The sequence below is a fragment of the Monodelphis domestica genome, chromosome 4 (assembly GCF_027887165.1).
Source record: "Monodelphis domestica isolate mMonDom1 chromosome 4, mMonDom1.pri, whole genome shotgun sequence".
NCBI classification, from domain to species: domain Eukaryota; kingdom Metazoa; phylum Chordata; class Mammalia; order Didelphimorphia; family Didelphidae; genus Monodelphis; species Monodelphis domestica.
Genome location: NC_077230.1, coordinates 34,268,230 through 34,293,432, shown reverse-complemented (window position 1 = coordinate 34,293,432; position 25,203 = coordinate 34,268,230). Strand labels below are relative to the sequence as shown.

General features: G+C 33.0%; 1 protein-coding gene across 1 annotated transcript; it reads right to left on the bottom strand.

The window, feature by feature from the left end:
* Positions 1-6,187: 6,187 nt before the first annotated feature.
* Positions 6,188-24,668, bottom strand: LOC103099652 (uncharacterized). Its single transcript, XM_056793265.1, has 11 exons — positions 24,455-24,668; positions 22,598-22,705; positions 22,017-22,122; positions 20,134-20,216; positions 17,248-17,335; positions 15,025-15,235; positions 11,775-11,864; positions 11,528-11,639; positions 10,629-10,725; positions 9,197-9,376; positions 6,188-6,365 (listed from the first exon to the last, which is right to left on the bottom strand). Exons 2-11 carry the CDS (start codon positions 22,615-22,617, stop codon positions 6,264-6,266), a joined length of 1,089 nt encoding a protein of 362 aa, XP_056649243.1. The 5' UTR covers positions 22,618-22,705; positions 24,455-24,668; the 3' UTR covers positions 6,188-6,263.
* Between the last annotated feature and the right edge of the window lie 535 nt (positions 24,669-25,203).

Below are 25,203 nucleotides of genomic sequence, written 5' to 3'. Positions count from 1 at the left end.
ATAAAATATATTTAAAAAAAAAATTCCCAGAAGCTACTTCATTTAAATGTTATATTGTCCGAGTTTATTTGAGCAAAATTTGAACCAAGACCCAGACAATATAACATTTAAGCGATTTGCCCAGGATATGAGTAATTGAAACTAGATCTGAACTTGTGTCTTCTGACACCATGCCCGGCATGCTAACCACTTCTTCCCCTAATTGCCTCCAACAACATAAAGGGTATAATGAATATTTAGATGTCAGGGGGAACTTTTTAGTTTTTTTGTTTCTTGGGAATGTATGCTTGAGAGTAAAATATTCAAAGGGGATAGACATTTTAAGTCACTTTTTCAAAATTATGATTCCAAATTGTTTTCCCAAATGGATATGCCATGTCAAAGGTAGAACAACTCATTGTGCTAATTTTTATATATCCTCTCCAAAATTGGCAGTTCTGAACTTTTATAATGCTACCTCCTGAGGTAGAGCCCCCATTCTGTTATTGCATGCAATTTTATTAATGACTTGCAATCATGTTTAATAAAGTTGATGATAACTTACAATTTTTCTTTTGAGAACTGTAGTTTCAATCTTTTGATGAAGGATTTTCCATCATGAAATAGTGGTTAATCTTAGGCATTTGGGGTACTTTTCTTATTTCAGAAACATTTATTGTGATCATAATGGAAAGCCAACCAAACAGACCCATCTATGAACTGGCATAGGTTGATCTCCCTGCAGGCTGTGGAGTATTTGCAAGGTATTTGTTTTGGGTCCTCTGACAATGTGGTGAAGAGGAGCCTTTTTGATGGGCTGTAGAACTGGGGTATACTCAAAAGTATCCAATGGGAAACATGGTCAAGGCCCTTTCCTTCCTGTAGAGTGTGTGAGGATGGCCAGTTGCCATAGGGCTCTCAGATCATGTCTTACCTGGATTTGAGCTAAAGTTGGGAGTACATGCCATGCTGTGACTTTTGTCATTTTGTGTCTTTTTTGCCTTCTTTTAGGTGAAAGAGAATGCAGATGGCCAGGCCTTGTGCATTTTAAAAGTTCAGAATCTCTAGCCACTTACAGGAAGTCTGGGGCCTGGGGTCCAGCCTGGGCTATGCTTAAAAGCAAAAAAAAAAAAAAAAGTGAGAGAGAGAGAGAGTCTTCCATTGTTCAGTGAGAGATTTGTAAGTAAATTTGGTGGATCAAATCCAAGTTAAGAATGATCTCATCCTTGCCTGTGATTGTGTTGAAATAGGAGAAAAGGTGTTGGGGTAATATTTGGAATTCTTTTCTTACTATATTGTTGAAGCAAATATCTCTTACCAAAGTCTAATTGATGTTCATAGTGTTAAAGTAACCAGCTCCTAATCACCTAATAGGGTAAACATAACACACTGATATGATGGCTGAAGACTTTATTATTAAGGGATCATACCAGGACAGCTGGGTTTTTCAATGGTTAGAGAGCCAGACCTACAGACAGGTCCTGCATTCAAATTTGGCAACTTTGCCTAGACCTTACTGTTCTTCTGCCTTGGAACTTTTTACTTAGTATTGGTACTAAGATATAAGGTAAAAGTTTAAAAAGTATAAAAAAGGATACTACCCCCTTAGAACTCATAGTGAGAGATGTAGCTGTCCTTACTGTGGGAAAATGGGGTAATTAGAGGGAGGCCAGAGGAAGGGAGTGATAGTCATATACATAAAGATATTATATATCACATATATGTATTTGCATACATATTTTAAAATATATTATATACCTTTTTAATGTGGCTAGGGATAGAAATTTGAAGGCAAGCCCACAAATTGGGGAATGGCTGAAAGTTATGTGATGGAAATATGATAGAATGGTATTGTATTTCAATAAATAATGGAAGAAGGTTTGAGAAAATAATGGGAAGACTTGTAAAGTGTGAAGGAGAGACAAGTAAACAGAGCCAAGGAGAACAATATGGTAATGACAAAAACATTGAACAAATTAGGAATTCTAATCAGTGTAATGACCAACCATCATTCAAGATGCTTAATGAAAAAGCATACTATTTGCCTCCTGATAAATCAAAGACTCAAGAGTACAGAATAAGACATTCGTATTTTTTCAACATGGCCGATATAGAAATTTGATTGACAATATAAATTCATAAAAGAGTTTATTATTCATTTCCCACATTTTATAGGAAAAAGAAAAGACAATTTAAAAAATTTGAAATAACATAAAACAATTTTAAGAGACATAACTTGGAAAACCAACATGACTTTTTAATTGATAAACTTTTAGGTAAAACAGGAAATGCAATTGGAAATTGTAAGGATGAAATAACATACTAAAATATCTGAAACGCAGCTAATAAATAGAAAATATAGAAAAATGAACTATGAAAAATTAGAGAAAACTAAGTAAAAAATCCACTTTGCAAATGATGAAAATAATGCATAAAACTACAAGTTGATTTTTTGAAAAAGATGAACAAATTTGACAAATCATCAACATGATTAGAAAGATGGAAGAAAATCCAATTAAGAATCTAGAAAATATAATAAAACACAAAACTGGAATCAAATAATTTCCAACTTTATATGATTTTATGATGATAAAACTGAAAATACAAAATAGAGAAAAATCTTCGAGCATGTTAAATATCCAAACTAACAGAATCCCATATAAAGTTCTTTAATAATCCAATTGAGAGAAAGAAATCAAAGTATAAATGAAATGCCATGCCAAAGTGGGAATTCAGGGGATATTGGTGAAAAATTCCTAGTCTTGAATTGAGTCAAACTTTCAAAGAATAATTATAGTATTACTATACACATAAAATATTTTCAAAACATTGAGAAAACACTATTAAATTTCACTGAATAATTATAATCCTAACACCTAAACAAGGGAAGGAAAAATTACAGAAGTCCAGACTTTTAATGAAACTTAATTTAACAATTTTTAGTAAAATTCTGTCAACAAAATACAGTGATTGTTCCAAAAACCAATCTGTGATTAAAAAAATTAGATTTATGCGGGGAATACAAAAGATAGTTTAACATAAGGAAAAGAGTAAAGACAATCATATAGAAAAGAAAAACGACCTAAACCACATATTTTTTTGATATAGAAAAAAGCCTTTGTCACAATAGAACAAGCATTTATGCTAAACCACCCTTCACTGACTATATATACAAAATTTCATTTTCAATTTTTTAATCATTAGAGTATGGCTTTGGTGATTGCTTCCATATAACAGTATGAAGTCTGGACTCAGTATTTAATTTACAGACTTTATATTTCCCAGTCTTCATTCATTATTCCCCTTTATATATATATTTTTAATTTGAGTTGTTATAATTCTATTGAATTTCATAATGTAACCTTTAAAAATCTGATTGCCATAGCACTAGAAATTGGTTAAGTAGAGTAGCACTGACACTTGCCCTAAATTATGATCACCAGTCATGAATAATGAATATTCCCCTCCAGCTATTTACAGTTTTCTTTTCTTCCTGAAGGATCACTTTATAATGTTGTTTATACAATTAGTTTGTATATTTCAGTAGTTTGATCCTAACATGTTATTTGCAGCTATTTATAGTTATTTACAATGTGATTTTTATCTCTATTACTACCCATTGAATCTTTTTGGCTATTATATAGAAATAGAATTGATTTTTGAGGGTTTACTTTGTAGAATGGAAATTTGCTATAAATTCTCATCTCAGTTACAATATCTCCTGATTTTTTATGATTTTCTAAGACATCTGTCAGTTATAAGCAAATAAGAATAACTAGATATACTCCTGTTTTCATCCCTTTAGGTCCTGGATTTGTCTTTCTTATTACTATTGGATTTCCAGAAAAATTTCAAATAGTATTGGGGAGAGTTGGTATTTTTTCGTTACTCTTATATTTATTGGGATAGCTGCTAGTGTTTCTCAGTTTCATATGATGCTTATTTTTTAGTATAGATTATTGTATATATGTGTATACACACTTAAATGGAAATACATATGTGTGTGCAAGTATCCATATTAAAATATTCCCTATCAGGAGGAAGGGTCCTGTCCAGTCAGTTTTATGATTACATCTAGGCTGCTCACTTAACATCAATGGATGCCTTACATGTTACAATGTCCTTAATGAGGATAGTTTTGGGATATCTCTTAGCTCTAATTTCATTGCCCTCCAACGTGTTCTGTTCACCCATGTCCCAAAGCATAAGTGCTGCCTGTGCCTATGTATGAATCCTAAAGAGGTATCCTTATTCCACTGAGCTTTTATACCTTTATGAGAGAATGAACTGAAATTTTAAGGGGGAAAGTTTTATGAAGTTATTTTCATTGTTATTTAAAATACTTTGATAGAAATTTAAACTAAATTCTATAAGAGAGTGATGAATATAAAAGTATACTTTGTAGCTCTTAAAATATGATTTGGAGAGGATTATGACAAAAAAGTAAGGTAATAAGGAGATTCTCATGAACAATATGTATCCTTACAGGAAATCTATAACATGTACTGATTTTTATATGCATTTCTTTTGTTTATATATAGATTCTGAAACAAAAGTAACAGAGCATCATGAGGGCTTGACTAAAGCCTATTGAGTTCTCTGGGATTATGAACTAATAAAGAATACTTGAGACAGATTCTTTAAAGCTGGTGGCAGTGGCAATGAAAAGTTGAAAAGGAAAAATAACTAAATATTTTGTTAGATTAGAATGATTGCTTTTTACATTATGGTCATATGGAGGAAATTCCATATTGGTTCTTATAAAAAAGTATACGTGCATATTATAACCATTTTTTCAAATTTTATATGTATGATACTAACAATTATTAACCTGTGCAAAAATTATCCTCTATCAAAATAATACTTACTTAAAAATGAAATAATTAAAAGTTAATAATGAAACAAAAGAAACATAGAAGTGAAATGATTAATAGTTAATAATAACAAAAGTAAAGGTAATAAAATGATTAAAAGTTCATATAACAAAAGTAACATGGAAGTAAAATCCCTTAAAAGTAAATATAACAAAATTAACATGGAAGAAAATCCCTTAAAAGTTCATATAACAAAAGTTACATGGAAGTAAAATCCATTAAAAGTTCATATAACAAAGGTAACATGGAAGTAAATCACTTAAAAGTTCATATAACAAAAGTAACAAAGAAGTGAAATGATTAAAAACTTAATAATAACAAAAGTAACATGGAAGTAAAATCTCTTAAAAGTTCATATAACAAAAGTAACATGGAAGTAAATCCTTTAAAAGTTCATATAACAAAAGTAACATGGAAGTAAAATCCCTTAAAGGTTCATAGAACAAATGTAACATGAAAGTGAAATGATTAAAAGTTAATAATACCAAAAGTAACAGTAATAAAATGATTAAAAGTTCATATAACAAAAGTAACATGGAAGTAAAATCCCTTAAAAGTTCATATAACAAAAGTCAACATGGATGTAAAATCCCTTAAAAGTTCATATAACAAAAGTAACATAGAAGTGAAATGATTAAAAGTTAATAATAACAAAAATAACATGGAAGTAAATCCCTTAAAAGTTCATATAACAAAAGTAACATGGAAGTGAAATGATTAAAAGTTAATAATAACAAAAGTAACAGTAATAAAATGATTAAAAGTTAATTATAACAGAATAACAGTAATAAAATGATTAAAAGTTCATATAACAATAGTAACATGGAAGTAAAATCCCTTAAAAGTTCATATAACAAAAGTAACAAGGAAATGAAATGACTAAAAGTTAATAATAACAATAGTAACAGTAATAAAATGATTAAAAGTTAAAAATAACAGAATAACAGTAATAAAATGATTAAAAGTTCATATAACAAAAGTAATATGGAAGTAAAATCCCTTAAAAGTTCATATAACAAAAGTAACATAGAAGTGAAATGATTAAAAGTTCATAGAACAAATGTAACATGTAAGTAAAATCCCTTAAAAGTTCATATAACAAAAGTCAACATGGATGTAAAATCCCTTAAAAGTTCATATAACAAGAGTAAAATAGAAGTGAAATGATTAAAATTCATATAACAAAAGTAACATTAATGTGAAATGATTAAAAGTTAATAATAACAAAAGTAACAGTAACAAAATGATTAAAAGTTAATTATAACAGAATAACAGTAATAAAATGATTAAAAGTTCATATAGCAAAAGTAACATACAAGTAAAATGATGAAAAGTTAATATAACAAAAGTAATTGCATTTTCCAATTTTTGCCATATCTTTCAGGTTCTGTGTCTTCTTTCCATCAATTTCTATAGTAAGACCCAAATATGATTTTTTTCCAAAATATCTCTAATTTTCTTAATAGCCTTAAGTATTTTCCGGCGGTCTTTCTTCCTGTTGACTTCGATTTCCTTTGGAAAGAAAAATTAAAAGTGTAATTTTGCATCTACTTATTCAGATGAATAGATTTTCTAATTCTTTACATAATGAACCTGAAAATGAAGCTGCTATAGGATCATTTTAAAGAACACAGATTTTCCAACAATAGAAAAATATTCCCTAGGTCTGGATGAAGTAAAAAATTACATCGTACAATCCTAAAATACATTAAGGAACTACCATAATAGTTTGCCTTTGTGAAACGTTTTGGGATTTCATGCATTAATTGTTATTTATCTAGATGGGAGTCCAATGATGCTTGTGCTATTGAAACAATCCCGAATTGAAAAAAAATTAAATGGAAAATTAAATTAATTAAAACATTCCTGTTTACTTAAGTAAAAGAATGAATAATAAAATCAATCAATACTTAAATGTATTAATAATTTATTTTTAAAATTAAAAATTAAATTAAAATTGAAGGCTCAGAATATCAGACATTTACAGCTTAAAGGAACTTAAATCAAATACTATATTTTAGGAAAATCCTAGAAACATGTTATGAGAGAAAGTATATTTTAAAACCCTCAAAATTCTATTCTCTTAGGAAATAAATGAATCCAAGAAGAATTTTTTTTGTCTAGTAAGTTATCATATTTCATGGATCAAGTATCTCTAGTCAAAGACAAAGGTATTATACAAACCAGGATTTGCAATTTAGGCCTTATAAAATATGAGATTCTATTTACTATAAATGAAATGAAATTTTGCCATTTTCCATGATTAATGTTTTTTAATCTGTTTCAGTGAAATTAATCTGACTGTTCAAAAACTACAAAACTGCTTTCCTGGTTACCAGTGGGTTTTTTTTTTTTTAATGCACAGAGTTCTAAAAAAGAATGACAGGTGGCTTAGCAAATTGAGAGCTAGGCCTAGAAACAAGAGGTCCTTAACTCAGATATGGCTGGGGAGGTAGACTCTAAATGATCATCACAATGCAAACACCAACAACATAGAAATTGGTTCTGATCAAGGATACATGTAATACCCAATGAAATTGAGCAATAGATTCAGGAAGGGTGGGGAGAGGGCAGGGAGGGGAAGAATATAATTCTTGTAACCAAGGAATAATGTTCTAAAAATTGACTAAATAAATTAAATTTTTTAAAAAGTCATTAATTCAAATGTGGCCTTATATACTCTTTTTTTTTTCATTTCATTTCATTTTATTTATTTTTTAATTTACTCAATTTCAAACATTAATCCTTGGTTACAAAAATCATATACTATTCCTCCCTCCCCTCCCCCTTCCCACCCTTCCCATTGCTGATGCGCAATTCCACTGGGTATTACATGTGTCCTTGATCATAACCTGTTTCCATGCTGTTGATGTTTGCACTAGGATGTTCCTTTATGGTCTACATCCCCAAACATATCCCCCTAGACCCATGTAATCAAGCAGTTGTTTTTCTTTGGTGTTTCTACTCCTACAGTTTTTCTTCTGAATGTGAATAGTGTTCTTTCTCATAGATCCCTCTGGGTTCTTCAGGATCACTGAATTGCCACTAATGGAAAAATCCATTACATTCGATTGTACCACAGTGTATCAGTCTTTGTGTACAATGTTCTCCTGGTTCTGCTCCTTTCACTCTGCATTACTTCTTGGAGGCTGTTACAGTTCCCATGGAATTCCTCTATTTTATTATTCCTTTGAGCACAATAGTAATTCCATCACCAACATATACCATAATTTGTTCAGCCATTCCCCAACTGAAGGGCATCCCCTCATTTTCCAATTTTTTGCCACCAAAAAGAGTGCAGCTACGAATATTCGTGTACATGTCTTTTTCCTTATTATCTCTTTGAGTTACAAACCCAGCAGTGTTATGGCTGGATCGATGGGCAGACAGTCTTTTAGCCCCTTTTGGGCATAGTTCCAAATGGCCCTCCAGAATGGTTGGATCAATTCACAAGTCTACCAGCAATGCAAATATCCCAACTTTTCCACACACCCTCTCCCCATCATTCATTACTTTCTTTTGCTGTCATGTTAGCCAATCTTCTAGGTATGAGGTGAGTTGTTTTGATTTGCATTTCTCTGATTATTAGAGATTTAGAACACTGTTTCATGTGCTTATTAATAGTTTTGATTCCTTTGACTGAAAATTGCCTATTCATGTCCCTTGCTCATTTATTAATTATAGAATGGCTTGATTTTTTTGGACAATTGATTTACTTCTTTGTCAATTTGAGTAATTAGACCTTTGTCAGAGATTTTTTATGAAGATTGTTTCCCGATTTGTTATTTCCCTTCTAATTTTGGTTGCATTGGTTTTGTTTGTACAAAACTTTTTTAATTTGATGTAATCAAAATTATTTATTTTACATTTTGTCCCAAAAGCTATGATGTTTGGGCTTGTCATAGACTGTCTTGTTGAGGTCACTTATCCCAAGTCTATTCCACTGATCCTCCTTTCTGCCTCTTAGCCATTACCAAATTGTTTTGATGACCACTGCTTTATAGTATAGTTTGAGATCTGGTACTACAAAGGCTACCATAGTTTCAGATCTGGTACTACAAAGGCCACCTTCCTTTGCTTTTTTTTTTCCATTATTTCCCTGGATATCCTTGATCTTTTGTTCTTCTCCAAATGAACTTTGAGCTTTTCTTTGATGTTTGATAGAATTCCCTTGTTAATTCATCAGGCCCTGGGGATGTTTTTCTTAAGGAGATCCTTGATGGCTTGTTCAATTTCTTTTTCTGATATGGGATTATTTAAGAATTCTATTTCTTCATATGTTAATCTAGGCAATTTATATTTTTGTAAACATTCATCTATATCACCTAGAATAGCATACTTACTTTTAGCGAGCGATTGTCCAGTATAAGGAGTTTTTCACCATTTATTCCTTTACAATAAAATTTTACAACATACTCCTCCATTCCAATGCTCCATAACCAATTACCAACTTCAATATTTGTCCACTGTGTTGGCAATGTTTTAGGGGCTTCAGTAGAATAAGGACAGTAATCATCCAATACCTAGAGGTCAAGAGACACAATATTTAAAAAGCTTCCATGGCTATATGTTAATATAACCATAGACAGCAAAAACTATTGTATGCTGCTAGTAGTAAAGTTCATTATGTTGGATAGTTCTACAATGTTTCACTTTCAGTGTATATCATTCGATTGGTTCTGCTCATTTCACTGTGCTTCAGTTCATGAAGGTCTTTCCAGTTCATATAGAAATCAAGTAGGTCATCATTCCTTATAACACAATAGTATTCCATCACCAACATATACCACAATTTGTTTATTCATTCCTGAATTGAGGAACATGCCCTCATTTTCCAATTTTTGCCACCACAAAGAGCTCAGCTATGAATATTTTGCATACGCATTTTTCCTTATTATCTCTTTGGAGTACAAACCCAGCAGTGGTATTGCTGGATCAAAGGATCAAATGTGTTCTTTTAGAGCCCTTTGCTCATAATTCCAAATTTCCGTCCAGAATGCTTGTCTTAATTCACAACTTCACTAGCAATGCATTAGTGTCCCAATTCTGCCATATCCCCTTCAACATTTATTATTTTCCTTCATTGTCATATTGGCCCATCTGTGGCTCTCATGTTCTTTTTTTTGCTCAGTAACACAGGCACAGTCAATCAAGACATACACATGCAATCTCTCCTCTTATTTTGCCAACAACCAACAGTGGTATTTCTTGGTAAACTTTTACCATTTTACCTACCTGTTATTTTTTAAATATTGTACAGCCCCTTCAGAGACCCCTTCTGTCTCATGGAGGGAAAATTATCCTAATATGTTATCACTTCCTACCTGCATCAGCCCATAACAATTCAACTTGCACTTTTCTCTAGGTTAAGTGTATTTCAATACTCTGTGCCATCATTTTAGAAAATTTTCAGCCAACAATATTCTGAGGCCAAAAGTTGAATCAATTATCCTTTGTCCTTAGAACATCCAAATACAGAGAATTCAAATGTTTTAAGAGTTCTTAATCATTCCCTTTTCTTGAGAGAGGTTCTTGAATGATCTCTGGGAACAAAAAAGTGACTTCAAGGCCAAACAGTTGCCGCTATGGTACTTTTGCTCCTTACTCGGGTAATTTTATTCCTGATTAATACTGATTATTAATTATGACAGAATGTTAACTCCTCAATCCAAGGTAAATTATAGTTTTCTAATTCAAGAAAAAGCTCACTCTCTAGTAATTTAAATGGGGAAACAAACTTAAATCTTTGATAAATTTAACATAATGAAAATTTACCTCTTGATCAATTTCTTCCCACTTGTGCACATTCTTTACTTGTTTGTCATGTTTTTTAAAATGAAAGAAGTTCCACAGCTTGCGTTCTTTGATATTGCTAGAATCATACAACATTTGAAAGGGAAATAATTATTAAAACACAAAAATACATTCTACTATGACACAAAAAAAAGATCTTAAATAGATGCACACTATAAAAATTACATGAATTTCAATTCTGAAAAAAAAGACAAAGCTACATGTGAAAAAAGTTTGGAGTTACACTTTTTGTAGGATACGTGCTATGTCAGCACATGTATTAGAGAAGGGGCAAGATCAAATTTGGCGCTATAGGTAAAAATATAAAACTAGATATGGAAGCCAGTTAAGTTAAATATGTGTGCATATGGCACAATATCATTTCTCTACTTCTTCCTCCTCCACATTAAACACAACTAATACATGATTTGTCTTGTAAGGAGCGAGGGGGTCACTGATTTAGATCTGAAGTTACGCTCGATGTCAACATGTAATATTTTATAGATGGGAAATCTGTAACCTATTGATCAGAAAATACTTGAATTTGAACACATGACTAGGTGATAAAACTCCAGTCTGAATGCAGATAACTCAGATTCCATGTCCTATACTTTTCCCACTAAGTTGTTATTATCAGACTCAAAAAGAAATGGATCTCTCTGGGTCACATCCATAAACTGTGAATTTGACACCTTTACTCTATGCCAGCACCCATTTGAGGAAGATGTGAACAACTGAGAAAATTCATATAAATAATGTTCTTTTGTAGAAAGGGGCAAAAAACATAGCAAACAGTAGCCAAAGAGGTAAATTCCAGGAGAAATAAAATGTTTTGTTTATTAAGAATATTGTTATCCATATATAAAAAGTACATCTCTTACCGGAACCAGGAAAATCCCTTTTTAGCCTTTCCTTCTGTAGGTTTTCCAGTGCTAATAATCTCTTCCTCCACTACTATTTCTTCTTCTTCTTTTTCTATTTTTATTTGGGTCTCTAAGAAAAATAAATAATTCAATGAGTACAACAGTACACAAATATTTTACTAGGATTAGCAAGGGACAACAGCAATCTTTCATTGGTTACTATTGCTGACCAAGTCTTAGACATCTTATAAAGTGAAGAACCTACCTTTGGCCTTGATTTTAGAGCCAGAAGCCATGAAGTCACAGCTGGGAAGGTAACTATCTGAATATCTTCTCCGGGCCTCATTTTTCTCACCTACAAAATGAAGGGATTAAAGTGGGTGGTCTTTGAGGTTCCTTCTAAGACTGATGATCTAGGATATCTACCAAGAAAATACTAGTCCCGCTGCAAGGGCAGTTTAAAACAAGTAAAGCTAGATTGAAGAAGACTTAAAAGGATGAGACAGTCAAAAATGTTGATTAATCAGTTGGCAGTGGTGGTGGTGATCCTTATGTTTGAAAAGTACCAGTGACATCACAGAGTAATATCTTCACTTGTGTATGAATTGGATTTAAGTGAGTTGCACAAAATTGTCAGCCTCACTCTTTCTTGCAGAATCATCTAAATCATTTGGCAAGACAAAAGTCTGGATAACTGACACTGAACCTAGTTGATTGACACTGAACCTAAATGACTTTATTGTCTTAGATGTCCAACCAAACTCTACGCACTCCACAGTGCTTACTTCAGCTACATTCATGGCTACTGAAGCAAATTTTCTCATCCACCTATTCCAGGAGGAGGTCTTCACAAGCCTGGAGTAGATATCAACCTAATTTAACCCATCTGTTCAGTTTTAACAGGCTGCAACACATGCTACAACTTCTTGGAACCACAGGTAAGAGCTGAGTGACAAGTAGACACCAAAGGTAGATAAGCAGCCCTGAAAAGCGTTCAGCAAGCCCTCACACTAGAGGTTCTAATATTCTCTGAACAACAATCATATTAATTGTTGGTACTTGGCAGCCAAAAAAAAGTCAGCCCCTGAAGTACAGCATTCATTTTCAAACTGTTGCTCAATTCACCAGTATTCATTCTTCCAGATCTCAGATTCATAAGTCTGAACCAGATTTCCTTCTGTTAGCAATGACAGTGATACTCCAAATGTTCAAAGATTCACAGTGCAAAAGGAATGCAAGTAATGGATGGCACCCAGGAAAAAGGTGTTTTCTAATGAACCATTTATACAAGTGATATTTATAGCTAAAATAGGAAACCTTCTCTATTTGCCAATAAATAAATTTATGGCATATGGCATATGATAGATATAAACAAATTTTTGCCTAAAGAATAAATGGGTCAAAGAATGAATCATAGAAACAATCAATAATTTCATTAAAGACAATGATTATAAGGAGACAACATATCAAATTTTTTAGCATGTAGCCAAAGCCGTACTTAGAGGAAAATTCACATCTCTTATTGCTTATATCAGGTAAAGTAGAAAAAAAGCAGGTCATAAGCGAATTGGTGATACAACTAAAAATCCTAGAAAAGGACAAATTTAAAAATCCTCAATTAAACAGCAAATTGGAAATCATGAAAATCAAGCAAGGGATGAATAGATTGAAAGTAAGAAAACCATAGAACTAATAAAATAAGACAAATAATTTGTTTTATGAAAAAATAAAATAAATAAATCATCGGCATACTTGATTAAAAGGGCATTTTGATTTCATTATATTAAAAAGGTTTCGCACAAATAAAACAAATGTACTTAAGATTAGAAATGAAAAAGAAATTCTGAGGAAAAATTTATAGCAATTTTTGATAAAAGTCTCATTTCTTAAATATAAAGAGAACTGAGTCAAATTTATAATACACAACATTCCTCAATTGAGAAATGGTCAAAGGATTTGAATAGGCATTTCTCAGAAGAGATTAAAACTTTACATAGCCATATTTTAAAAAATTCCCAATCACTATTGATGAAAGAAATGAAAATTAAGCCAACTCTGCAAAATGATCTCATACCCTTCAGATTAGCTAACATGACCAAAATGGAAAATAATAAATGTTGAAGAGGAGGTGGGAAAATTGGAACACTAATAAACTTCATTGGTGATAGTGTGAATTGATACAACCATTCTAGAGACTTATATGAAACAATACGCAAAGGTCTATACAACAATCTCACCCAAATGGATCAAAGATAGAATAAAAGGAATTAACTGTGCCAAAATATTATTATCAGCTCTTTTTATAGTGGCAAAGAATTGGAAACTGAGGGGTTGTCCATTATTTAGTGGTTGAATGATCAAGCTGTGGAATATGGTTGTAATGGATTACTATTATGCCATAAGGAACAATGAACAGGATGAATTCAGAAAAAGTGAGCAGAACAACTATAACTAGAGACTATAACAGAAATATTATACAATGATCAACTGTGAAGGACTAAACCATTATCATTGAGCTTCCAAGGTAACACATGAAGAACATACTATCAATGGTCAAGGAAGCTACAAAAAAAAAATCTGAGTGTAGATCAAAACTTGACATCTTCTACTATAATAGTTATATTATAAATTATAAGTTATATTATAAATCTTCATGAGATTTCTATTGAATATGTGTGTTATGTGTTTTTATCATGATGGGAACCATATGGAAATAGGTATTACATGAGAGTATGAGTATAACCTATATCAGATTCTTCACCCCCTCAGGGAGGGAAAGGGAGATGGGGGTATCTGAATTTTAAAATGTCAAAAGAAATGGCCAAAATTATTCCTATAAGTAATTGAATTAAAAAAAAAAGATTTTGTTGCAATGAGACCAACAGAATGTTGATAAACCAAAATGGATGTCATTAAAGTAGGATGGATAATAGACTCTAAACAAAACCATGTCCCAACGATGTAATAAGAAATCATATAAAGATTGTCTTCAGGCTAAACATGATCATAGAGATTAAAAAAATGTCTTAGGTGGAAAATAAGTTGATTTTATAGGTCAAATGGATAGTAATAGGGAAAGAGGAACAAGATCTTTTTCTGTATTATTTCAAAAGAAGGGAAAAGGACAAAATTATAAAAAAAAAAGCCTGAGCAAAAAAAATTGAACTGAAATCTTTTCTAAAACCTTAAGTAATTTAGCAATAGTGTGGCCTGGATGTTGAGAAAATGAGTTTCCTATCACTGCATATTTTGAAGCAGACGCTAAATGACATTCTGACATACATATAGGATAGATTAATATTTCCAAGGTCCCTTATAGTTCAATCACCAAGAGTGGGATCACCAATAGTTGAGAAAGCCTTATAAAGCAGCTAGCATTCTCATTATTAGAGATATGAAGGGAAAAGGAATAGAGACCAGAGATTCGGTGAGTGATAAAAACATTTGTTCTAAATTTCTCTTTTCTATCAGAAAACTTTAGGGTCAAATGTTTTGAGCAAGGATATATGTCTTACCTGAATTGAAATCCCCTTGGGCTAATAATTGCCCTGGTGATAAATCTTCGTTTTTTATCTCTTTAGGTTTTATTTTAAATTGTTCTAGTAATAATTCTTCTTCTGGGGCCAATGGTAAAAATGTGCCTTCTTTATTTGATTCATCAGGTTTCTGTTCCATATTCACTTTGTATGTGTTCATGTCTTTATATTTGTCTTGAAAAATGTTAGCCTGAAATTTACCAAATGAACCAAAATAAATCTATTAATTACACGCTATTTAATCCTTTTCCTCTCCAACAGTCACAACCATCTCATTTATTCCTGCTAGCCACTTATCTGACCTCTTTATTCTCAAATGACCCCTTAAGATCTATTACATTCAAAAACATATGCACAAATTCCATGACTAGTAGCTATTGAGTAAAACCAATCAGGATAGGACGAGAGATTTACATGAGATTAGAGACAGGGATAGGTTTGGGAATTGAGATGGGGACATGGATGGGAATGGGAAGAGGGAAAGAGATAGGCATGTAGATAGGAATGAGGTTAGGGATAGAATCCAAAGCTTAAAAGCTCTCCCAGTTAAGAATTGTGTTTTTCAAGGCAAGGTGACACCTTCACTGCCATTTAGTTGCAGGAAGCTGCCAAAAGCAGTAAGATGTTACTGACCTGGTGAGCTTCAGACATCCAGGATGGACATCAGGGGGACCACTTCAATACATATCACTTCCTAACACTACAAAATGAAGCCTCTCTTCCTGCATAGTTCTGTATATACAGGGGGAAAGACAGTTTCTGCTTCTAGGAGGATTGAAATTTAGTAAAATGGACTCCAAGAGATGTTCAAAAACAGTCAGTGGAAATACCATAATAGCTGAGAAATTACAGTGACAAGCCCTTTTGCAAACGAGAAGAATGTTAGGGCAGGTCTGATGAGTAAGTAACCTGGCCTTAGATAGAGGTATAGATATCGACACATACACACATACACATATATAAATAAATGTGTGCATGCATTTATGTGCATATATATGTATATACTGACACACAGATTTACATGTGTATAGAAAAAAGGAAAAATGATATTCACTACTAAGAGCTTCTTCCATGTCTGGTCTTCTGGTCCTCAGCTAAGCTCTGGGTATATAAGATTTATATGACTACAAAGATATAGATATAGATATATGCATATATATATATATATATATATATATAAATTATGTCATGGTACTCTGGGAATCAAGTATGGAACCCTCTGGTGTCAGAGTATGGAAGGTACTGGGTTTAGACTTTATCCAATAACAACAGGAAAGCCTTGATAATATGTGACCGAGACACTGGGTTTAATCCTCAAATACAAAAAGAATTTACTGATGTGATAGATGGCAGAACCAGTCTAACTAATCTTTGTGAAATCATTGCCAAATGGCGCTTGCTATCCATTCCATCCATTCTACCACTGAGACCCCAGGACTTCTGAAGCATTCCATCTTGTGCTTCAGCTGAACCTTATTTTAAATGTTGTACTTTCCACTTAGAGTATCGAGTAAGAGTGTCTCAAGATCAGGAAATGTTTCATTTTTTCTCTTTATGTCTCCAGCGCTTAGCAGCATTTTGCACACATCCAGAGGTACTTCAATTAGTAGTTACAATGATAGCATAAAAGTAGGGGAAATCGATTGTAAAGCCTACATTCTAGCAGACTTCAGAGGCACATTCACAGAGAAAATAATAATAAAAAAAGCCTGGTGGGCCTTCTTCACTTCAGAAGGAAGAAAGTTACTGATTCACATCTTAAGACGTAAGAGTAGTTAATAGCTGCAACGGAGTAAGGGAAGCAAGGAAGAAGGATACCCCAGCCGATGATCCTTTCTCTTGATCATGTAGACACAATTCATGGATTAGTAGTAGTAGTAGGCTGGGGTTCCCAAATGATTTCCATACTAGATTTTCTAAAGAGTCATAAGTAGAACTAGGCAGAGAGTAGTGATATGGGAGTTTTGGTCAATTCACCTTTCATGAAGCAGTCCTCTTAGGCCAAGAAGAGTTTTAGTAAGATTGAAAAGTTTTGTTTGGACTGATCAAAAGAATGGATGAATGAAATAGGAAGCATTTATTTCATGCATTATTATGGGCACCATTCACACTGACTGCTTTGCTTTCCACCACTTTTATCACTGTGAACACAACTAACATTCAATAAAACTTGATTAATGGGGAGGAACTGTGCTGTCTTACCTGCTCAAAGATAGCTTGGATGTTTTTTCTACATCCCTGATCTTCTTCTATTAATATTTTCAGTGCCCCAATAACAAATTTCAGGTCACTGTGGAAGAAAAGGTAGCAGTTTCATACAACTGGCAATCAAACCATCTTGGAATTAAAGAGATTTGGACTCAAGTTCTAGTTCTAGAACCTAGTTGTAACTTGCCACTAATTAGTTGTATTAACTTGGGCAAGTCACTTAGCCTTTCTAGGCTAGGTAGGAACATCTATTTGGTTCTCTACCTTTTAGTTCAACATTTTTTAAAATATATGTATGCATATATATTTTAAATATCATTCCAGAAATCTCCTAGATATCTAAAGTAATTTCTGTAGACCTCTTAAAATTGCAATTGAAATTCTTAGCTCATTAAATTCTCTAAAGGTTGTATACAAGTTGTAACCAGTTGTGATGAAGTCCATCCATCATTATCTATGTGAAAAAATGCAGCACATCCCTAATGAGTTATGATTTTGCCACTGAAAAAGGTGTTTATGGGCTTTCATAATGATGTTCTTCAGTACAGTCAGAGGGGAAAGGTACAAAAATCAATATAATAGAATATATCTAATAGGCAAAAACATTAGCTTGAAATGATTCTGTATATCAGAAAGATATTGATTTGATTAAGATATGAACTTTAAAAAAATTAACTCAACACAAGCAATCAACAAATAAGCGTAACAAAGACATAGGCAGGGACGTGAAAAATCCTTTTCTCCAATTCCAATAGACTTCTTTTAACTCTCATGGAGGTTAATAAATTAAAAGTAGTTAGGAAACAATAAACTTCCAGATCTCTTTTAAAGTTCATTCCCCTCCGCACTATTTATTAACTATTTGCACTTCATTTCTCAGAACTCGGAAATTTCTGATAGAAGCAATGGGCAGGATTCTCTACTCTGTGTGTTGAGAATATTTAAGAATATCAAAACTTTTGACATGGGCACTGTACCCCCAGAAACTCAGGCAAACTATTTTGGACAGAGAGATGCACCTCCAGGCTACACCAAGATCCTATCAGGCTATATCTCAAGATATCTTTTTGTTAAGGAATCTTCATGCCTCCAGGCAGACCCAAGTCAGATGACCACCTCAACCCCACCAAATGCCTAAGTGATTATTAACACTCTAGGTCATGTCCACACCATGACATAGCATCTGTTGTAAAGAGTATAAAATCCCCAGAACTGATGTCGTCTGGGGGGGACAGCTTTTCCATCTATGCTGTCCTTAGGGGAGCAGCCTTTCCTTTCATGCTGTCCTCCCAAGGAACTGCTCCCCATCTTGCTGCTCAACCTTGCTATCCTCCTGGCCATTCTCAACATTGCCTCCTAAACTAATAAATTTCTCGTTTTGTTTTTAAGCTAAGTTTTGGAGTCTTGCATTCTTCCCAAAGGTATCCTTCCTGAACCCCAGGGGTACACATCTGAACCCCATAACACTTTGTCAGAATATTTCAGTTTGGTCTCTAATTTAAGCAGTCTAGCCTGTTGCATAGTCTTTTTTTTTTTTAAACCCTTACCTTCCTTCTTGGAGTCAATACTGAGTATTGGCTCCAAGGCAGAAGAGTGGTAAGGGCTAGGCAATGGGGGTCAAGTAACTTGCCCATGGTCACACAGCTGGGAAGTGTCTGAGGCCAGATTTGAACCTAGGACCTCCCGTCTCTAGGGCTGGCTTGCAATCCACTGAGCTACCCAGCTGCCCCCTAGCCTGTTGCATATTCTTGAGAAGCAAACAAAATGGGAAATGGGCAGTGCAAAAACAAACTGCTAGTAAAAAAAAAAAAAACAAGAACTAATATGCACTAGTTAGACATCAAGCAATTCAAACTGTTCTGTGAGAATATCTAGCATGCTTTGTAAAAGCATTTTTCCTCCAAAAAAAAAAAAAGGGGAAGACTGAATAGATTTTATTTAAAGAGTAAACTCAAAGAAGGGCAAAACTTCAAGGGAGAACAATAGCATATTTTCATATAAAAGAAAGATTAGTCCTCGATGTTTTGGGTAGGAGGGAGAAAAATAAAATCTAAAATCCATTGATGTGGGTTAATATGCCCTCAAAAAAAAACAGCAGAGGGGTCCCCTTTCCTGTGAAAAAAAATCCTGAGTTGCAAGCCGGGTGCCAAGGGTCAGTTTAAGGAATTCAGTTTATAAACTAAAGGGGGTGGGGCTGAATAGCATGGTGTCACTTTTCCTCACTGAAAAATGGCTAGCACAGGCTCAAAAACCCACCTGGAGTGGGGAAAAGACTGGCCAAAAATTGGGGAATCTCACCCTCTGTGCAGACACTTGAATCAGAAATAGCAGTGGGAGACTACAGCTGAGCACTCTTCCCAAGAGCATGCAGGGGGAGGAGAAACCACTCCTAAGATCTGGTGGTGGGTGGCAGTAGCAGTAGTGGGAGGAGAGCTGGTTCTTATGCTTTGGAACTGACACTTAGCTTCAATTATAGGACAGAAGGTAAAGTTAAAAAAAACATTCTTTTTGTTTTTGTTTTTATCTGTTCTATTTGCTATACATCAAAGTGTATCAAGATGTTTCGAGATTTCTTCTATTCCTTATATTTACTTATTTTAATGCATTATATTATTTCATTCTATATATTTATAAGCCAGAAGTGATGAGGCCATTCCTCATCAGGAAAATATTATCCAAAAAACCCACTGAATATATACATTTTTAAATTGATTCTCCAATTTGGAAATCTTCCCAGTAAATGGAATTTAGAGGCAAAAGCATATTGTTATTTTATTATTAACCTTTCACTAAGTTTTGTCTAAAAAAACCACTAGTTTACATATTCAATAAAAGCTTACATATATATCTTTATACCTATATATACACATATATATATACCTGGCCATCCAGTACCATGGTACTCTTGGACTTCTACAAATACTTGCTTGTCCTCTCACAATAGTGATATCTCTAATTTTTTCCTTTAAATGGAGAAAATGTTTAGAAAGTGTAATTACAATATAGGCCTAAAGCTAAGAAATCTCAAGAACATGCTTAAAATAAACAAACAAAATCCACTCTCCTAATGTGCTAATGTTTAAAGATTTCATAATTGGATAGGAAAGAGGTTTTAAGGAGGCAGTAGTAAATACTTTTATACTTTTGGCAAAATGAAATATATACAAATATACCCATATACACACTTTGAAAGATTAAATATATTCTTTGATCTTTCTTCCAAAGACATTATCATTATTAGAGGACAGATGGTCATTTCAAAATTATAGTAAAACATTTTAAAGTGTTTGCCAAAACATCTAGCAAAATAGCACAGAATAAAAAGCAAGAGCCTGCTTATGCATCAGCATAACAACATGAGCAACTAATTCAATCATAATTTCTTAAGCATCTAAAAAGTGCAAGTCCGTGTGTTGTCCTGGGGATATAAAGATAAAACATTCCTTCACCTCCAGGGGCTTACAGATTGGTAGACCAGCATTTTGGGGAAAGCCTTAGAGATAGGATACAGAAAGACATAAGAAAAAAGATTGTTGGTCAGAGATTGTTGTGAAAAGTAATCTTAATGGAAATGTTAAAAACAAGAATAATAAAAGAGGTCTAAAATTAACAGGTCCTCAAACTGAACCTTCAAAATTAATAAAATTACTCAGGATTACTTGACAATAATTAAGAGTTCATAAAATATTCTACCATGAGGAAGTCCCAGAAGATAATTAACTCGGCAATCCAGGGGTTCAAAAACCCAAAAACAAAAATGAGAGAGGAAGGATTCTGTATTCTGGAAGGCCTGAGAAAAACTGGAAATCATGTGATACAAATGAAAGTTTGAATAGGAAAGGGCTATATAATTTACCATAATGAATTCAAGTTGCATATACAACCTTAATATCAACCAATACCCATACAGCATTCAAAATTAGAAAAACAACAGGAATAAGACCTCTTAGACCAATATTTCTGAGGCATATTGATGGTAAAAAACTAGGGGGTTTGTGATCATAATAAAAGAAAAAATAGAAATTTTGCACTACTGAGAAAGATTTAACATGAACAAAATCAATGCAACTAGAATAGAAGTGAAACCCCAAAGTCATCAAAGGCAGGAAATCAAGGGAATATGTGTACACTTACACATTCTTTGTCTGAATACAAAGTGTCCGTTAATTTGGGAAAACCTGAACAAATGCTGTGATATATTATATAATGAGATATTATTAAGTTTTTGAAATTAACAATAAGAATTCTACAAGACATTAAAAAAACCCATGTTAAATAATGTAAAGTAAGCAGAAATAGAAGGCTCTTTAAAACTAAGGTAAATTAAAGCAGCATTAAAAGATTGCCATCCTCTGACTAATTGTAATGGAAAATCTTAGACTGGGACAAAAGCTAGAGATATAAAAATATACATACACATACACACATGTATATATCTCCGTTGTTCAGAAAGGAGCAAAACTATCAGATTCAGTTGCTGTATTTATTGTTCAGTTTTGCTTAATTCATTCTCTATACCACAAATGATAATTCAGTGGTGAAGGTTGGAGTACATCAGAGAAGATTAGAATGTAAATCTCAGAGACATTGATAAAATTGCATAAAAGAGCAACAATAAAAAAGTATGTAATAAATTAAGATGAAGTTACTGAAGAGTAGGAAAGGAAACGTTTTAAAGAACAAAAATTTTATTTTAATATTGTTATGATAAAAAAAGAAAGAATTTTGCGTTTCTGCATTTTTTTATTTGATTCACATAATACCTGTACTATGAGCGAATCCATAAAATATTTCTTCCTTTCCTCTGACAACTCGAGGAGTTCGATAAGTTCTGACTTCACTTCAGGTGGTTCGCGGCCAATTTCAATCCTAGGTACAAAATATCCACATTTAATTTATGTACTTTGGATTAAGACATAGCCATGCAAAGAGCTGAATGGGGAAATTCAGCTAAGCTGTCATTCTTACAAAAACAAAACAAAACAAAACAAAACAAAATTAAAAAACCTCTTCCGGTTCAAGGAGCATTATTTGCCAAGAAAATAAAAATTCATTAACTAAAAATAAATGCAAATGAAAATCAAGGGTTTGCTTGAGATGTGATAGAGTATTCAGAAAGGAAGGTGCAAATGGGTCCTAAAATATCTTGTGAACTGCTGAACAGAAAAAAAGAGGGTCATTTCTTAGCAAAAGAAGACAAAAAGAGAAACTATTTAAACATGTTAATTAGGCTTTCTTTCTCCCCAATTTTTCTGTTTGAACACATTGCTAAAGAAATTTCCAAATCAAAAACAATGATCTAGCAATCTCTGCATCTTAAAGAAATGTGGGAAAATTTACTTACTGGAAAGGAGAATCGTCCATTTTTTTAAAAGTAGAGACGATTTCTGCTTCATCCAATCCAATTAGATTGATGTCACCTATTTTAATAATCTGGTCAAATACACGGATACTGAAAAATAGAATTTCATAGTAATTAAAATTACATTGAAGATTTTTATGACCTAAAAGTCCAATGCATGTGTATGATTAGAAGATATGGTACTAATTTAAGAGATAGACTTCAATGACTCATCATACCATTACTATAATGGCTGCCACTTACAAATTTTTCAGTCACCACTTCTCTACAAATTAATCAGAAGACTTAGAGGGCTGGTGTGTCTCAATAATTTCATTACCATGCAGCCTGTCTGGGGATTCTTCCAGGGATTCATCCCTGAATATTTTTTTTTTTTAAGTAGGCTTCAAGGATGATTAGTGTTCATTACTGGGTCTGTACTCCAAGCCTTTCCAGCTGGCTAAGTCTCAATAATGAAATGAGATTGAAAAAGGAAAGGACTTTGGCAGATCTTGGAAAACACAGTGAGAAGGATCCAAGAGAAATCATCCACAAACACAGATGCCCTCCTACAAACAATTATCAGAGTATTGTTTCAATTTTAATATTCTTCAGAAAGTCAATAGGATCTGCAGAAACTAAAACAAATGATTCTTCTGAGGTATCAGACAATGCCCCACTGACTGAAGACTGAGTAAGGAGAGGATAATTCAGAAGGAAACTTCTAGTTGATATTTTTATTGTAGAGACCTTGGGTGATAATAAACAGATAAATGTCATCATAGAAACTGAGGAAAAGAAAACAACTTTGGGAGGTTAAGAGGAGAAAATTTCCACCATTTATTTGGGATATTCAGGATGGGCAGCTAAAGAAATCAATTCTGTTACAATCTAGGAAGCAGGAAAAAATTCTAAAACCATCTGGGCTAAGTGAGTTGGGGATGAAGAAGTAATGAGCCTCAGGCTTTGAAACAGAAAGCCTGATGGCGTTTTTTGCTTTCAGTTCTATGTAACAGAGTGTCATCTCAGGAAGAATTCCATTTTAAAGTCCAAAATTACATCATGAGCAAGGACATAGAGGGTACCATTTGACCTCAGTTGCATAGTAAATTCTTACAAGGTTAAAGTTATGATTTGGCAACCTATTTGCATTTCTTATTTTTTTCCTTTCTCAAGGATTCACTTTGGGCAGTTTATAGTAATATTTTAAATGTATATTCCTACATTCCTATATCTAGGAAGCCCTCTCTCAATTCAGGAATTATTTTATTGTATAGTCAAATTTCAATAATCTCTGAAGATAGTTGCCAGTGTCTCATGGATACCATTTTTTCTAATACAACCAAAGTATCCCCCACACCCAGATTTTCTCACATTTATTTAGTATAGATCTTTTCTGCACACAATAGTAACTTGTTTGTTGCCTAGTCAATTCAGTTTTTCATTTCTCCAAATCAAGAACTATTTTCCCACTTTCTTTATATCCCTTCATGGAGAGCACAGGTTCTGGAATGGTATAGATTTATAAATACTGGTTAATTTGACCTGATTTGGAAATAGCTGGGCACATGTTTACAATGGGCTCATTATGGCAATTATTAAAGACCTTCTCAATGATCAAGAATAAAGTCACAGTTTACAGACCAAGTTGGAGTGGAATTATAGAATCTTTGTTTCCAAGCCAATTCCATTTCCTTACTAGCTTGGTCATGACAATATTTTTAAAGTTGATATTTCTGTATTTTTCAGAGATTTTATTTGTGTAGTCACTTTCCATGTTTACAATATTAACCCTTTTTAGAATGATGTTAAATCCTCCCTACAAAGTCAATTCTTATAAAATTACAAAACCAAACTCACCATCCAAGTTTGTGAACTGCACCTCCTTCAATAATTTCAGTTATAAAAACCCCTGGTTCCTTTCCATCCTCATCTGCTGGATCAAAGAAGATACAAGTACAAAGCCCCAGTTCGTTGTCACCTATAAATACAAAAATAATAATAGTAATAATAATGAAAGCCTAAAACATCTGAAGCAACAGTAAGAATAAAATTTCCTCCCAGTACAGTTGGCCTGGTCACTCTAGGTTTGCAATGGAATTATAAGCCATCCACCTATACTTTACCGGTATCTTTTCCTTAATAATTAGCAATATATATATATATATATATATATATATATATATATATATATATATATATATCTGACTCTGTTTACAGTCTGCCCTAGACCAATGATTTTGCTGAACTTTCTAACTTTCAGCATGTAAGCACATTAAAATATTTTTAATGATTAAAATTTTTTCTAAGGACATATAAAATCTATTTTAAGTTCCAAATTCTTTCCTACTCACCCTGGTCTCCAACCTCATTAAAAAGGTAAGCAATTTGATAAAGATTATACATATGCAGTCATGTAAAACATATTTCCTTCCTCATTCATCATGTTGAGAAATAAAACATACCAGGAAAAAAGGGAAATAAAGTAAAAAACAATATGTTTTGCTCTGCATTTAGATTCCATCACCTTTTCCACTGTAAGTGGATAAGATTTTTCAGTTTTTCAGAACTGTCTTTCAATCTTTGTATTTCTGGGCATAGCAAAGTCA